Below are 17,155 nucleotides of genomic sequence, written 5' to 3' on the forward strand. Positions count from 1 at the left end.
CTTGTTCATTAGGGACGTGCGCCACTGAGCCAAGTTCACCCCTGAGGAATGCAGCTGCTGGAAGTGGCACAGTCCCGCATCCTTCCCTGCTTTGGTTCTTGATGGGCCCTGAGGTTCTGCTATGTAGGACTTTGGGGGAAGGGTCCCTCGTTCCAGCGTCCATGGGCTGGTTGTGGTTGCACACCCTCATGTCCCAGTCTGCCCATGGCCACTTACCCAGAGTTGCCTGGGAAGCTGGGGAAGTAGGAGGGAAGCCCTGAGTGTTGAGCAGAAGACTGTTCTGGGTACTGAGGCCCCTGGAGGGTGTCTGAGATTGGGTCCTTAGAGCCCAGGGCAGGGCAGCATTAGGAGCGGTATTTTTGTGCCACCTGATGCCACCCTGTGGCTGTGGTCCTTGTGGCTTTCCCAAGCCTGGTGTAGGAAAGGGCAGAAATCAATGAAATGGGGGACACCGAAAGAAAGAAAATGGCAGAGCTAAAAGCTGGTGTTCTCTTAAGGAGTAGTTAGCCCTCTAATAAGAGGGTTCAAGAAAATGGAGGGGTGATACTGATAAGAATCAAAGGCACAAAAATAAGGAATGACAACTGAGAAGAAGGCTTGCCATACTGTAATGGCCACACGTCAACACAACTGAACACTTGAAAGAAACGGATAACTTCCCAGGAAAGTTACAGTGCCAAAATAGACTTGAGAAGAAAGAGAGAACTTGAGTGGGCCAGTTCACATTTAAATTATTATCAAAGACTTGCCTTTCATAAAAGCCCTCACTCGTGTGTGTCACAGATAGTTGTACCCAGCTTTAAGGACCTCTAAGGCTTCTAACTCACATAGGCCATCCCAGAAAGCAGAGAAGGAGAGCCCCCAGCACTCAGACCAAATCGATCTCAACTCCAATATCATGTAATGTTTACAAAGAAAGAGCAAGCCCAGGTTATTGGAACTATGCCTAAAAATCCAATATGAGATATGAATGTGACAAAATCAAAGTACATTTAAAATAAATAAAGAAAATATTATGATTTAATAGGGTCCACCATAAGATTTCAAACAATCTTTGTGCTATTCACTAGTTAAGTGGACTGGTAAAGAATAAGAACAGGCTTAACTCAACTAATGCAGCACAGGTGATGAAGTCCATGCCATCAATGGCAAGAGCTCCTAACAAACCAGGAGTGTAGAGCTCCAGCCTTGGCCCAGGAACCCATCACACCACAAATATTGTCTTGGTGGCGAATGTTAGATGCCTTCACCCAAGGTCAGCAACAAGGCCAGGGTGAGCTCTGCCACCACAGTGCAGCCTTCCTCATGTACAGGGGCCATCACAGGAATATGGAGGGTAGATGTAACACTGGCATTCTTTGCAAACAAGTGTGATGATCTGTTCTAGAAAAGTCAAGAAAATCAAAACCTACTAGGACAAACAGAATAGTTTAGCAGAACCCATGAGGTGTCCAGAAGTTAACCCGAGTGAGGGTGCACAGAACCCTGTGGCAAAAGCTAATGCTCTAAGAAGGACTTGGAGGACAAGAGTGGAGTGAGATGTTCACAGCCTGTCTTGGGAGAGTTGATAACATAAATGTGTTGGTTTTCCTTACTCAATTCACAAACACATTGGGACTGCAATCAAAATTCCAGGTGGATTTTGAAGAACTCAGTAAACCTTTAGACGTTTACTTCTGAACATGAAAATCCAGAGGTTTCTGGAGATTTGAGATGCGTTTTGTCAGCATTAGAGAAGACTGGAGCCAGAAGGCCCGAAGGTCTAGAGTCAAGGTTACCAAACAGTGTGCTGTCTGCATCGAATCAGATGGAGACCTAAGTGCGAAAGGTGAAAACCATGGAATTGATTTTAAAAAAGCTTAAATGCATTTATTACCTGGGACGTAAAAAGGAATTCATAATTAACACAAAAAAAGCAAAAATGATAACAAAAGTTTGGTAAGTTGAGTTATACCAAATTAAAGATTTCAAAAAAGCAGCAACTCAGGAGGCAGGCTCAGCAAATTCAAGGACAGCCTCAGCAACTTGGCAAGATCCTGTGCCAATCATAAGTAAGTAAGTAAGTAAATAAATAAATAAGGCTGGGGATGTGACTCAATGGCAAAGCACTAAGTTTGATCCCCAGTACCACCAAAAGAAAAAGAAAAGATTTTAAAGAAGGATTCCATGGGGAAAATAATGAGAAATGAAAAAAAGGAGAAGATATCTGGGGAGTCTGAAACCAAGAAGGCATCAGTATCTTGAGCACACATGGAAGTCTAAATAGGCCCCCATTCTGGGGATGGGGACAGAATAGTCCCACAGGCGCCCATGTCCTGATCCTTGCACAGCAGGGATAACATGCAGAGGGCTTGGGCTGTGAGCCAGGTTGACCTTTATGTGAGATGATCCTGCTTAGGTCCTTCACATGTGGAAGATTGGGCAGAAGGTCAGAGTCACATCTAAAGGTGTCAAGTTGCCGGCTTTGAAGGTGGAAGAGGGGGTGGCCTCTAGATGCTGCAGGCTCTCCTAGGGCCTTCAGGAGGAACACAGTCCTGCAGACCCTGGAGTCTAGCCCAGCGAGGTCTGTGTCAGACATCTGACTTCCAGAACTGTGAGATCATCCATTTGTATTGTTTTAAGCCATTAAATTTGTGCTTTGTAACATCAGCAACAGGAAACTAACATGCACTGTAACTTCTGAAGAAAAATAGGCAATGTATCTGAAAGATAATTTACAGAAGAGAAAATGCAAAAGGCTGATGTGCTCCTAGTCAGAGACATGAAAACTAGAAGGACTTTACACTGCTTGGTGCAGCTTAGATCTGAGAAAACTGGAGGCTCCCAGACTACCCACCAGAGGGCGCACAGGCAGGGCTGGAGAGTCACCAAGCTTGTGACCCATGGGTCAGGCATCTCTGAGGGGGTGAGATCCCCGCACACAGCACAGCACACGCCGGTTGGGTACTGTGGGTGTGGATGCAGCAGGGATCTCAGTGTTCCTTCCTGGAAAAGAGTAGACATAAAACATGGTGGAAGCATGCCACAGAGCAACTGGGCACCATGAACTGGGTGTGCAGTGGGGAGCAGGTGTGGGCCTCGCAGCCCCATGCAGAGTGAACCTCCAGAAGGACTGGCAAGGTCAAGCCCTTGTTTTTATCAGTAAAGGCATGAATAGATAGCCAAGAACATGTAACACAAGCCGCATCCAACCCTGGAGGGGGGTTCCTGAGACGGTACTCTGTGCGCCTGACCCAAGAATGGGACTGTGACAAGTACCTAAGGGCAGCCTTGCCTGGAGCTGCCATGTGGAGGGGCTGTGTGTTCAGCACAGTCAGCACAGCACTCAGCCCCTTCGTGGAAGAGGAGAAGAAGGAGTCTCAAGAAAGGAACAATGAACGAAAAGCAAAGGAAATGGTTTTATTTCCTCAAGTTGAAGCACTGAAGGGGCTCAAGCCAGCCTGCTTCACAGCTTGGTGAATCGAGCCCCAGAGAGGCCAGGTAGTGGGCTCAGTGTGGGGACTAGACCATGGATTGAAAGCTCAGACAAGCGCTTCCTACCCTGCCTGTGCAGGTGTTCCTGCCACTATCCTTTGTTAAAATGTATTTTCATTTTAATTACAGTAAAATGTATGTGACTTAGAATTTTGTGTCTTAACCACTTCTCTGTGCACAGTCCAGGGCATTAGGAACTTTCACACTGTTGGGTGCCACCTCCAGAACTCTTCATCAGGCACAACTGGAACTCTCACCATGAATGACTCCCTGCTCCCCTGCCCCAGTCCCTGCCACCCACCTTTCTTCTTTCTGTCTCTCATTTGAGCTCATGTAAGTGGGATCGTTCATGACTTTTCTTCCTGTGACTGGCTTATTTCACTTTGCACGATGCCGTCAAGGTTTATCTCCACTCACCCACCCACAGACACTCAGGCTCCCCCCACCTCTCAGCTGGTGTGAGAAATGCTGCTGTGAACAGAGATGTACAATATGTCTTCAAGACCTTGCTCTCAACTCTTGTGGTATATACCCAGAAGTATCATTGCTGGGTCATATGGTAATTCTATTTTTAATTTTTTGAAGAGTCACTGAACAATTTTGCCTTCCTGTCAACAGTTCACCAACTTCTTTTTTCTTTTTTTAAAATCATAGCTACCCTAATGGGCATGGGTTGGTATCACATTGTGGTTTTACATTTCCCCCATGATTGGTAACTATTTTATGTGACTAAAATGAAATTCCTAAGTTTGGGTACTTTATTTATTTATTTTTTAAAGATTCTTATTTAGAACACAGCCCTGAAAGCTCACGGGCATGGCACCACACCTGCTCCGTCGTGGTAAGGCCTCATGGTGGATGGCATCATGCTGGCGGAGCGTGTACAACAGGGAGGGACCTTGTGGAGAGGCAAGACACCAGAAACTGACCAGGACTGGCTGGGGTTCCATAGGAACCAGTTCCCGATCCCTCCTGAGGGCACACCCCCAGTGACCTCTGGACTCCCGCAGACCCCACCTGTTAAGGCCCACCACCTGTTAGCAGCATCACACTGAGGACCGAGCCCCAGCGTGTGAGCCCTTGGGAGCAGACCTCATCCATCCACAGCCGTGATGTGATCACCTTTTCATGGCTTGCTGGCCATTGGTACATCTTTTTTGGAGAAATGTGTGTGCAAATCCTATGCCCATTTTTCAGTTGAGTTGCTTGGATTTTGTTGGGTTGTAAGAGTTCTTTATATACTCTATATTAACCCCTTACCAATTATATGATTCAAAAGATATTTCTCTCCCAGTCCTTGTTGCCCTCTCACTCTGTTAATCATGTCTCTTGCTGCACAGAAATTTTAAATTTTGCTTATAGTTTATTTTCACTTTTTGCTTATGCTTTTGATGTCATAGCCAAGAAATTATTATGAAATCTAATATCATGAAGGTTTTGTACTATTTTCTTCTAAGAGCTTTGTGGTCCCAGCTCTTATGTTTCAGTCTGATTTGGGGTTTATATTGGTATGTGGCTTTTGTTTGCATGCAGATACCTGATTTTTCCAGCCCCATTTGTTGAAAAGACTGTCCTCTCCCCATCAAATGTTCTTGGCACTCCTGTCCAAAGTATTTGGCCACACATGTAAAGGTAGGTTTCTGGGCTTTTTATTTTATTCCATTCATTTGTCTGTCTGTATGCAAGCACCACACTATTGTGGTGATCATAGCTTTGTGATAAATTTTGAAGTCAGGAACTGTGAGTCCTCCAGTTTTGTTCTTTTCAAGGTTGTTGTGGCTGTTTTTGTATCCCTTGCGACTCCATAGGAAGTTAAGGCATGCAGAAATGCTGCTGCTCTTCTGACAGGCATTCAGTCTGCAGGTTGCTTGGGTAGCACTGGCATCTTAACAGCACTGTCTTTTAGTTTGTGAACACAGATATCTTTCAGGCGTGTGTGTGTGTGTGTGTGTGTGTGTGTGTGTGTGTGTGTGTGTTTCCTTCTGTCAATTTTCAGGGTCTAAGTCATTCACCTCTGTGGTTAAGCCTGTACTAAAGAACTTTATTCTTTTGATGCTATAGTAAGAATTGCTTATCTAATTTCATTTGGATTGTTCATGGTGAGACAAGTCCTTTCTGATGAGGTGAACAGTAGAAAGGACGTTTGGACTCTGTGCTGGCTAGTGGGGTCGAGAAAGCTCTCTTCCTTGCAGGCAGCCCTGACACAGGGCTCTGGGCAGCAGATCAGATGATAGCTGGCAGGCTGGGGAGGTGAGCAGGGCAGTGGTTACCCACTCTCCTCCTTCAGCATCTGCTGCCCTGGCTTCACTGTAGCCCAGTCCTGCAGGTTGGCCCGAGCCTGACAGGGAGCTTCTAGAGAAGGTGTAGGAAGGGCCCAAGGAGCCGTATGCGTAGAGAAGATGGAAGCAGGCCCAGAGTTTTGCCCTTTTCTCTGTTCTACACCCAACTCCAGACCACCCCATGGTGGCAGCAGTGGAGCAACAGGGCCATAGAGTCTAAGATGTAGCGGGTGGGGCTTCCTCTAAGGGTGGCAGCCATGGTCCCTCTCAAGAGGTGGGATGAGTCTCTGTTGGTTTTTTCCTCCCTCTGCCTTTCCTTTGCCTGATCCTAGACGTGGGCACATATGGGGAGTAAAAGGTGAGCAGGATAGAGAAACCTAGAGCATTCTGACCCCAAGAGGGAGAAAAAGTCTGGGGGCTGAGAAGAGCAGGGGCAGGGAAGAGTGACCTGCTCAAGCGAGCCCAAGAGAAGTCACAGTGGTCTCCTGGGCTCATCCCAGCTTCACTTACATAAATCTGACGCTCAACAGCCTATCATAGACCGAGAACCATGATGAGGGGTGGAGCAGCCCAGGGCCTCACTTTTTTGTAGACCCTACCCGGGGCTGTGCGGAGTGTGGATGCCACCGGGTCCTTGCCTGGACGCCATGCAGAGTGGTGCACACACGGGAGATCCGAGTAGGACTGGAAGGGCTCTGATACAGCTGACCACACACGAGCCAGTTAGAGCTGACATAGAAATGCTTGCCCTGGGCTTCGAGGGAAGTCAGAGCCTCTGATTTATCCAGCAGACTCAGATCTTGTAGTGAGGCTCGTGCACTGCTCGGGTCAGGGGCCACATGCCTGTTCACCGTCTGCATGGTGGCAAGTGCTGGGTAGGCACTGGGTGCAGCTGCAGAAGTAATGGGTGGAACCCAGGGGAACAAAAAGCCCACAGCAGAGGAGGAAGGGCCACCACTGAACCAACATGTAAATCACCAAGAAGCCATGGCGCACCATCAACTCTGGGGTCCACATTTGGAGCAGATCCTGGGGGGCGGATAATGCTGCCCTGGGGTCTTGCTGCCTACTTTCATGGGGGTATTGCATAGAGAGACTCCCTGAGGGAGTCAGCTTGAGAGACAGTGCCTGAGGGCTCACCGCACTCCCCACAGCACTGCTCTAGTTACCCCGTCCCCAAGACACCCTCCTCTGCTCCTCAGCCCTGCCCTCAGCCTCACGGACCTCTCCCTCATGCCCTCAGTATCGCCCCTGGTGACCCAGCAGATGTGCCCAGAAAGTCTCCCAAGGTTGGCAGGCGTGTTTGGGACCAGCAGAGCATTGCAGTGGAACTCTGTGTGCTGTGGCACACTGTGGGTGTACTCAAGGAGGCTGAGCAAGGGGAAGTTTCTATTGGAAAAAAGGGGACAAATTTACCTAAGATCTTGCATAGGAGACTGTTGGTCTTGAAGACCCAAGGCAGGAGTTGGCATCGGTTCTTTGGTGGGGGTGCTGTTCCTAAGTTCTGTCCAGAGCATCCTATCCAAGTTGTCACAGTCTTAGAAAACCTTAAAGATAACTGTGTTTCAGAAATCTGTGCACACGCAGCATGCAAAGAACAGGGCATGTGTAGAAGGAGAAGGGGTTTTAGGAAGTCCTTTAGTAGTGATCTCAGGCAGGAGGCAGGAGTCTTCCACCTTCATAACCTTCCAGCTCCAAGGTAAGGCGAGACAGGAATGGTTCCATCTTAGGGTCAGCAGTTCTCTTCTTCTAAAGTGCCTTTCTTGGTGAGGTTTTCCCCTAAGGAGCATGTGCAAGATCCAAACTAGCCCCTTTGCCCATGCCAGTCACCCTCTGTTCATCTCTTAGCATGCGTTGCCGTCCAAGAGAAGGCAGGTACCAGGCAGACAAGAAGTGCCTGGTGCTGTACCACAGTGCCTGGGCCTGGGGCAGTGCCTGACATCAGCAGGTGCTTAGCAGAGAGCAGAGCAAGCCTTACTGGACCAAGACGGCTTCTCCTAGCTCCCGCCTCCAGCCACCTATTGCGGTGGCGAGATTTATAGAAGAGGAGAGAGAGAGAGAGAGAGACAGAGAGAGAGAGAGAGAGAACGCTCACGCCAGGGAGTGAGCTTTTATTGGGAAATAAAAAATTCCAGGGAAAATCCCATCCAATGAAGGTTAAGGAGGGCAGCATCCCAAGGTCAGAGCCAATGATTGGGTCTTCAGGTCAGTGGCCAGGCACGCCTCTGCACAGACAAGCCCTCGTACCTGGGACAGGGTGGGGAAGGCTCTGACACCGCTGTGTCTAAGCGCCTCTCACCCAGCCAGGGAGGTAACTCAGATCACATGCGAGGATGGCCTCCCACAAGTGGGCACTCAGGGGTACGCACTTGGAGACCTGCAGACAGGAATGCAGGAATGGCTATACTCCACCTTGCTCCTTGGACACAGGGTCCCGGACTCCAGGCCATTGGGCAAGGGCTGATGACTAGGGCCTCTCACCAGAGAGGCCTGGTAGCCACCTGCTGGTCCATAGCCAGAGGCTTCTCTAAGGTGGTGGAGGGGTGGCCCCTTTCCTTAGCACATGAATGCCTGAAAAAGGAGCTGCTCCCACAGAGTACAGAGAGGGAGCCCTGGCAGTCACTAACCCAGTGCAGTCTATGTACTGGATGGGGTTGTAGAGGCTGGGGGGCCCAGGAATGCCCACCCCAGCCTCTTGTGACACATGACCCCAAAAAAGACATAGGAGTCGTTTGTATGGGGCCCAGAAAGAGCTCTCTCTCCATGGAGGCCCAGTCTGACCTGCTGGCTGCTGGTGCAGAGGCAAAGGCAGCTGCAACCCACAGCCAGAGCAAGCGTCACCCACTTCCAGCTCAGCAGCAGACCTGCCCAAGCCTTCGCATTGCCACTGCGTCCACCACAGCAGTCTGTCATAGGTCCTGTGTATTCCAGTGGTTTCAGAGAAAAAGGCTCATCAGACACTTCCTAAATTTGAAATTTAAAACCATTTCTGATTTGCACAGTGACACCGTTAGGTTCTTGATTTCATTATAAACTGTTCCATTCACTCTGTGCTTTCAGTAAGCTGCACATTGGCAAGGGCGGAGTAGGCTAATATGAGAATTATGCAACTTGATTTGTAAAACATATTTAGAGCATAATTATGCAACTAAATATGAGTTTCACCTCTAGTTCATGGTTGCTCTTCACGTGGCGCCTTATCTCTGACCTTCTAAAATAGGTCCAAAGTAAAAAGGACCAGGCTGCTGGCAGAGTGGCTGGCTGAAGGCCTGGGCAGGAAGCTGGGGTGAGCCAGGAGCACCTGTGGTAAGGAGACCAGAGGGGGAAACAAAGAAAATGAAAATCCAACAAGGAAGGGCATATCGTAGTGGGCAGGAGCCAACCCGAAGAGCGTTCAGTGGCGAACAGAATAGGTAACAGGATTGGCGGACAGCTCGCAACATACAGCAAATACTGATACGGATAAATGGGGGAGAAGGGACACCCCCTGAAGAACTTCACACAGCTGTTCTTCCTGCAGGAGCAGAGCACAGCCTTCCACTGAGTATAAAGCCAGTGACACTCATCCAAGGGACAGAAAGGGAACTGGCTCAACCAGGGAGTGAAAGGTGTGGCACAGCCAGAGGTGGGCCAGCACCCCAGTGGTGGCAACGGGGTGCAGTGACACAGACCCCTACCTTGGGACTCTGCCCTCCGAGTGACTCCTGGAACTGTGGTGCCCCTGTGGCATCACCCTCCTGGCCAGCAGACACCAACAGAAGACTTGCCATGCAGCTTCCACGCCAAAATGCAGGCAGTGGCCCCTCAGGACAGGGCGAGCACCAGCGGCTCCTCTCTCTCACCTGTTTGTCTTTCCAGCAGCTTCAACTCAGTGGCAGCTCCTCCTGCACATGACAGGTGATGCCTCAGCTTCCCTCCTCCCTCAGGCCCACTCCTTCTTGGCCTTATTGTGGGTGCTATGCCTTGGTTCCTCCTCTAGCCTGGGAGCCTGAGCTCAGTGCAGAACTCGCTTCCTGTCCTCCGCCTCAAGGACCTGGCCGCCTCTCTACTCCTACTTGATGTGCTTCCTTCCTTCTTCCCACTGCATGCATCAAGCTGGACTTTCCCTGCCCTAGACTGCACATCTACTGCAGCCACCATCCATCTCTTCTTGCATCAGTGACCAGTGCCTGTACTTACTGTCACCTCTGGCTTATCTCCCACCAGACTGCTTTATCAAAGTCACCCCAGACCTACCCACACCAGACCCAAGGTCGTATCCAGTCCTCCCCCACGTGTCTGGTGGGAGGAACACCATCTTCAGTGGTCTGTGACTGTGAGCTGTGAGTGACACTGTGCCATTGCTGTCTCCACCCACCACAGGAGCATCAGAGCCTCTACTGTGTGGTGAACTCAGCCAGCAGGGCCAGATGGGGCAAGGCCATCCTGATTCCCACTCCTGTTCCTCCTCCCTCCTGTTAACCAGTGCTGGATCCATGCTTCCAGGACATGTCTGCAAGGACAGAGTCTGCCCAGCTGGACTGCAGTGGAGATGTACTGGCCAAGCAGCCTGTACTGGGCACCAGAAACTTCAGACTTGTGCGTCTTTTGACATAGAAATTATATTTCTGCATAGTTCTAGGAAGACTAGGGAAGGCAGAAAGAGACATAAGCAAAGATGCTGTCTTAACCATTCCTACTGCTATAACAAATACTCAAAACTGGGTGACTTTTCAGTAGCGTGAACCCGTTCCTTACCGTTCTGGAGGCTGGGAGTCAGAGCAGGATGTCAGCAGACTGTGCATCTGGTGAGGCCCCTCACTGCTTCCAAGATGGCCCCTGGAGTGCTGTGTCCTCCGCAGAGTGCTGTCGGATGAGGCGATCGTTGCTTTCACGATGGCATTCTCTGGAGGGGTAACGCTGCATGGGAAGGCAAAAAGAGCCACGTTGGTCCCATGAGCCCCTTCGTATGGCATTAATCTATACCTAAGGGTGGAGCCCTCATGCCCTTACCACCTCCTAAAGGCCCACGTCCTCATACTGTCACAGTGGGTTAGTTTCCAACGTGTGACCTCTGGGAGGAAACCTTGAAGATAATTATCAAAATAGTGCTTAAAATAACAATTCAGCCACCCAGCATTGTCAGTCATTGTAGGCTAGTCACATTTTTAAGCATTATAGTATATAAAATAGAATCCATAAAAGTCTCATGCACAAAATGTAATGCTATGGGATATTCAATCACTATTACATAGACCAGAATGAATTAATACAGAGGAATATTGAGTATGTAATGCTAAGTGTGAAAAAGCAGAGCAAACACAGGCAGTTTGGTTCTATTCCTGCTGAAGAGATTTACTAACTCCACCTGGACAACAGTCTGAAGAGGGAGACTTCCCGACACCACAGATGGGTGATCTTTCTGGGAACAGCTAGCTAGGGGTGTGCTTTTCTATCATGAATATCCCCTATCTGGTTATTTTAGTTTAGTAATGAACCATGGGGATGACTTGGGTGGGTAAGGCCTGTGGGACTGCACCTCCTCTGTGCCTTAGTGGGCACTGGAAAGCCATGGGACTTCCCTGGTGCAGCCTGCACCTTCTGCACAGCCCACAGCCCCTCTGGACATTCCCTCCAAGTGTCTGCACGTGTTTGATGGTTATATCGTCTGGTCTTTGTGTAAGACAGGGGTAAAGGTAGCATGTCACACCAGGCGGAGTGGGAGGCTGACTCTTAACCTAGTGGCAGAGGTGCCTAGGCAGAGTGGGAGGCTGACTCACCGGGTGGCAGAGAAGTACACAGTTTGGTGGATGAACCAATTTATGTGCCCCTTTCTCTCGTGCCAAGTGACTCAGCCCTGGGGTCTTGGTCAGTCCCTGCATCCCACCTGTGCAGATCACAGCCCACATCAGGACTGATCTCAAGAGCACAGCATACTCATCCATTTCTAGCTTATGTGTGGGCTTGCTTCTCAGGGAAGATCACAGTGAATTACAAATGGCAGGATATCCAGTCTGTGCTGTTTCAGGCCCTCGTCCTGGTGAAGAATAACCTCCTGATGCAGTTCCGTGAGAACCTGCAAGTGTGTCGCCAGCCAAGCCCAGGACCAGCCCGGGGCCAATGGGTAGTCTCTGCCTCCTGCCCAAGCCGTCCACAGGCAGACGGTCAGCAGCAGCGATGACAGCTCGAGCCTGAAGAGCTGCGTCTGGATTAATGTGGGCCGAGGTCCCCCCATTCCAGGGGCTTAGCTGCTGCAGCCTATGTCCTACAGGCACTCTGCCTTGTTCAGCTGCCCTGTTGGGGGAAGGAACCATTGGAATGACAGCCCACGAGTACTGGGTGCCCCTCCAAGGGCACAAGGGGAGCGGGGCGAAAAGTAGGTCACATGTGCCTGGGCCATGTCACGCGGTCCCCACCCCAGGCCAATGGGATGGGTGGCTTCCTTCAGTCGAGAACAAAACAGCTCTCTAATTTTTCTCCTTTAGCGTTTCATCTTCTCTAAACAGGGAGAGTGGCCATCTGTCTGGTACCCACATCCAACGCGATCCTCCCGACCTCACGGGGCTGCTTTGTTCTGAGGTAAGGGGATTTTGTGGGCCTGGGGAAGCCGTCAGCGGAGCAGGACAGGTGGCCGAGGCTGGCTGTGAGGACAGCAGACCCAAGGAAAGCAGACCCAGGCGGCATGGCAGGGCAAGTAGAGTTCTCACACGTGTGGGTTGTTGGGACGAAGTGCTCGGAGGAGCTGCCATGACTGCACAGAGCTCTTCTTGGGTGGACGGGCGGAAATTGGACTGTACATGCAAGTGGTTTCAGATGCTTAGAGGACAGAGCTCTGCTCTAATAACATGGCTCCTTTTGAACAGTCAACGTTGTTCTGATGCTCTGCACTGGTAAAGCAACATTATCTGTAGGACAATGAACATAGACTTAAGGATGTTTGTCAGAGATAGTGAATATGGATGGGGATGTAAACCCCACCCTGAGCATGCTGGTCATTCTCAGGAATCAGGGTCCAGCACCATCCAGCTGGGGACATTGCCCTCTGAAGTAAACAGTTGAGCTGTTTGTTCCTGTGGGCAGGAGCTCCATGAAACCCAAATATCAGTGAGGCTAATGCACACCGATTTCTACCAAATGGAGGATGTGCAGTTTTGGAGCTCGATATCAATATTGAGAAGTAGCTAGTTCTTTTAGTTCTGGGAGAGCGTCAAACATGACTTTCTTGCATGATAAAGCTATGCAGACTGCGCAATAGTGTTTAAATGTTGGTAAAGCTATTGCGAGTTTTGCAGCTTATAAATAACAAAACGTCCTGTCTTGCCTGAATGAATCGAGTGTTCCATTAGCTGGGGACCCTTCGGATGAACACATCTTGTCAGTGGCGTGTGCAGGAGGTGGTGTTCCTGGTCTCTGTATGGCGACCATTGGTGCCCCATCCAGACAGACTAAATGCTAGTGTTTGCATTTGCTGGAAAATGTTTCAGAGTCCTAATGGGGTTTGATCTTAATCTGTTGTATCAGTGAACAATTTTCTGCCTTTGAGAGATACAATATTTTAAATTTATGTTTCAACTGTTTGTATGGCCAGGATCATAAAAACAAATGCCCACACTTTAGGGTATCAGCTGTCCCACATTTTAGTTTATGGAACAGCAGTGGTACCCGTGGTGACACAAGAAGCTTTCCTCTTAGAGCAAGGTAATGGAAACGCCTGCACTTAGTAATACCATTTTCTGTCAACTACAACCTGAGGGTGAGTCCCTAGTTATGTTCCAAAGGGCTCTTTCCTTAACCAGGTTCCAGTCTTTTTTTTTTTTTTTTTTTTTTTTTTGGTACTAGGAATTTAATCCAGGGGCACTTAACCACTGAGCCACATCCCCATTTTTGTATTTTATTAGAGACGGGGTCTTTCTGAGTTGCTTTGGACCTTGCTTAAGTTGCTGAGGCTGGGTTTGAACTCTCAATCCTCCTGTCTCAGCCTCCCTAGCCGCTGGGATTACAGGTGTGCGCCACGGCACCCGGCCAGGTTCCAGCTCATGGAAAATGTTCTGTTTCACTAAAGCAGGATAGAAGAATTCAGTGATTTTCCTGTTGATGGTTTAAAATCTTCCTTTTGTGCCTGGGGAAAGCCAAACCAACTTTGTGCAGCTTTTAGCATTGTCTCCCCCTCTCTGCTGCTCTCTGTGTCCCGGGAGCTAGTCTTCCTGTGGCTCTTAGTCGTGGTGTGCTGTAGCAGGACAGAGGTGTGCTCTTGTGATGATCATGAGGGTTCCCATGAATTATAAAGTCATTACCCGCCTGTCCCATTTGCCTTCAGGGGAAACACAAGTGCTGCTGCCTCAAGGGCAGGCCCGACCGTCCTTACTGCCCCTCAGCCTCCAGTGAAAGGATGACAAATACAACCATGCAGAGGCACTGGGGCACCTTGCGGATTAGATGATGCTACCCAGACCAAAGGACGCCGCTAGAGCCTGTCTCTGTGCTCCTGCCTGCCCATCCCCAGGCTTCTCACCAGTGGGCAATGTGTCCTTAGGCACTGTGGACCGACTGCCTGTTCACATCGCCCTCACTGTGCTGGCTTTGACTCATTTGGGAGCTGAAGGGTCACAGGTGGAGTTGGCCTGACCAAGTCTTGGGCAGGTTCCCTCTGACCCTGCACCCCACACTCCATGTGTGGGAGATGTGCACTATCTTGGCCCTGCTGGGTGGGGTCAGGAACACCCCTACAACTGGAGCCTTCTAGCCAGGGACACTCAGAGAACCAGCACGCCCGGATGCTCTGACTTGGGGCCAGCAAGGCCATCCATGGCAAAACTAGTGGGCTTGGCAGTACCCTCTGGGGCTCCAACCCAGCTGGAAGTGATCAGACCCCATTCTTTACATCTCAGCTACACACTCTTAAAGAAAACACATGTCTGGCTAGGAACCACCCCCACCCCAAGGACACTCTGGAGGTACAGCCACAGCTCCCTCCTGCATAGTGATGTGATTCAGAAGCTCTGGGCTGGCCTGCACTCTGGAGCTGAACAGCCTTCCAGGAGGTCCTCTGTGAGTTTGAGAACCATTGTACAACCATGCAGGAGTGAAAGTTTAAGTACAGGTCACGTGGGGCTCCTGTACCACTGGAGTGGTGGCCGAAAGGGGCAGTCCTGGGTCAGGAGAACAGCCTGTGGTGTCCAGTGACCACATGTCCAAGATGAGCAATCCCCTGTGGGGACTCCTGGCTGAATCATGTGGTTCATTACCTGTGGCGGGCCTTCCTGTAAGAAAGGAGACAGGCTGCCCCACACACACGTCCACTGAGAGCCCTGTGGGAGACCAGGAAGGAGGAACCTAGAGGAGAGTGACCTCTCTTGCCGGAGTTCAAGGTGAGCAGGACCCCAAGGCAAGTGCCAGGGGAGAGAAGATGCACTGGGCCACAACCTCTAGTCCTAGGACTAGGGCATCCACTGGGAAGTATCCAGGGGTGGGCAGGTATGGCCAGGAGAGGTGAAAGGGCTACAGTGGCCACTGTCACAGCCCCAGACAGGAACCAGGGCCAGAGGGTCTCAGGGGAGGAGAGGACCTGACTGGGGTGGTAGCCCGACAGGGGCAGAGGTGAGTCCTGGAGACCCTGACGCAGCCTTCCTGCCTGTCACACAGATACACAGACCCATGAGCTCTCTGAATACATTCAACATCACCTGCCTGTACGCACCCTCTTCCCTGCCAGCACCCTGTCCCCCCGGCTCAGCAGCCCTTCCTTCCCCTTGTCTCTGCCCTGCTCAGACCCTATGTATGCGTCCCCACACTGAGGTACATGTGGGGAGTACGGGCATTAAAAACCATCAGAAGAGTGCAGGGATGTGGGGGAAGCCATGCACCCCGCACTATCAGGAAGAATGGTTAACCTGGTAGGCGCGCGGCGGAGGACAGATGGCAGCAGGGGCGGGACTGGGTTTGCTTTGCTTTAATCTTTGTGTGTGTGTGTGTGTGTGTGTGTGTGTGTGTGTGTGTGTGTGATTTGTTTTTGTTGTTTTTTTTTTTTTTCACTGAATCAGAGATTGAACCCAGGGCCCCTGTGTGCTAGACAGCTACATCCCCAGTTCTTGCTTTGCTTTAATCAAATTAGCATTTAAATCACTAGAAATGGATAAACTATTCAATAAGTGATGTTGAGTCAATTAAAAAAAAACACTAAATTTAGAATTTGATCTCACACCAAATACAGATGTATTTGAGATGGGGTAATGAGCTAAAAGGCACAGAAATCCACGTTGATTTTGAAAAATGATCTTTTTCTTACAGGGCATCCTAGGCCATGCCACACTCCAAAAGGCACAAGAGTGCCAGGTCCATTAGGGCAGAAATAGCAACCAAACACAAATAAAAAGGCAGCTGTTAAGAAACAGAGACTCCGGGCGGCTGACAGATGTCCAAGGGGCCAGTGGCCAGGGAATGGCAACTAGGAGAAGTGTGCATGGCCATGAGGAGTAGAGGTTGGGAGCACATGGGCTGCCTGAGTGCCCTGCAGACCTGGAGGGCGAGGACCGTGCAGTTCTGCATGGAAGACTTTTGGCCAGGTCTACGTATACCTGACCAGCAGTTCTCACTGCAGGTCTTAGCAAACCTTCATGTGTGCAGAGAGCTGCATGTAGGGTTGTGAGAGGAGCAGAGCCCTGCCTACAGTCAGGGTGCCTGAGGCTGTCAGGTCTGCACTCCGGCCTCCCTGGAGGAAATCAGGATGAGGGCATCGACGGGAACAGGAGGTGTGCCATGTTTAAGCCACAGAATGTCACTGGGCAGTAAGAAAGAGGATGTGTGGTGATGATGGGCCCAGCCCTAGCAGCAGCAGGTAGGTCTCAGACATGCTTTTAGTCAAAGAGTGGGCTCAGAGTGCAAGCCCACAAGGGGACAGGAGGACGCTGCTGAGCTGCAGCAACTGCCTGGAGTTGGCCAGAGCTGCCTCACTCTGGGTGTGGAAGGTTCCAGGTCATGAATGAGTAAGTCACATGCTCAGGGCCACAAGACACTCGGGCTGCACCCTTCAAATTATACTCCTCACAGCCTCCAGGCGATGCTGCCCTTCAAAGCCAAGTCACAGAGCACACATGATGTGGCACTTATGCAAAGTAGGGCTAGGAAGAGGCCCAGCACCCGCTGCAGTATGCAAGCGTGTGGCTCCAGGGAGCTTTGTCCCCTCCACAGCCTGTGTGTTCCCAGAACACTTGGGCCCTGCCTGCCCTGGCCAGGCTCCGCCACGCTCAAGTCCCAGTCAGGACAGCTCAGTTGGCATTCATATTGCCTTTCGTTTTGTTCTTTTTATTGGTCTCAGAGAGGATGCTGCTGCTGTGACAGTCACACTGTCTGGGTGCCTAAGAAAGTGAGCTGATTGTGGTTGATGTGGACCGGGGCCAGGAGCAGTGCCAAGGGGCCATAACAAG

General features: G+C 50.4%; 1 protein-coding gene and 1 long non-coding RNA gene across 9 annotated transcripts in view; one reads left to right on the forward strand and one right to left on the reverse strand.

The window, feature by feature from the left end:
* Pcbp3 (poly(rC) binding protein 3) overlaps positions 1-17,155 on the forward strand; it is a 224,582-nt gene that overhangs the window by 151,344 nt on the left and 56,083 nt on the right. Inside the window, exons 1-2 of one of the 8 annotated variants that reach the window (XM_040287150.2) lie at positions 5,008-5,106; positions 12,218-12,422. The exons of 1 other annotated variant lie outside the window; for it this stretch is intronic. Coding sequence is in view for 2 of the 7 variants with exons in the window: in XM_078044804.1 (XP_077900930.1) it covers positions 11,946-12,108; positions 12,239-12,311 (236 nt within the window). In the remaining 5 variants the exon portion in view is untranslated. Of the gene's footprint in view, positions 1-5,007; positions 5,107-11,915; positions 12,109-12,217; positions 12,423-14,960; positions 15,101-17,155 lie in introns of those variants that run through there. 6 more of the 8 variants (XM_040287147.2, XM_078044804.1, XM_021720063.3 and 3 more) reach the window with 6 other exon arrangements.
* LOC144376550 (uncharacterized) lies at positions 7,833-12,099 on the reverse strand. Its single transcript, XR_013437132.1, has 4 exons — positions 11,513-12,099; positions 10,491-10,652; positions 9,431-9,637; positions 7,833-9,054 (listed from the first exon to the last, which is right to left on the reverse strand). It is a non-coding gene; the product is annotated as an uncharacterized LOC144376550 (long non-coding RNA).

The sequence above is a fragment of the Ictidomys tridecemlineatus genome, chromosome 3, assembly GCF_052094955.1.
Source record: "Ictidomys tridecemlineatus isolate mIctTri1 chromosome 3, mIctTri1.hap1, whole genome shotgun sequence".
Lineage (NCBI taxonomy): Eukaryota > Metazoa > Chordata > Mammalia > Rodentia > Sciuridae > Ictidomys > Ictidomys tridecemlineatus.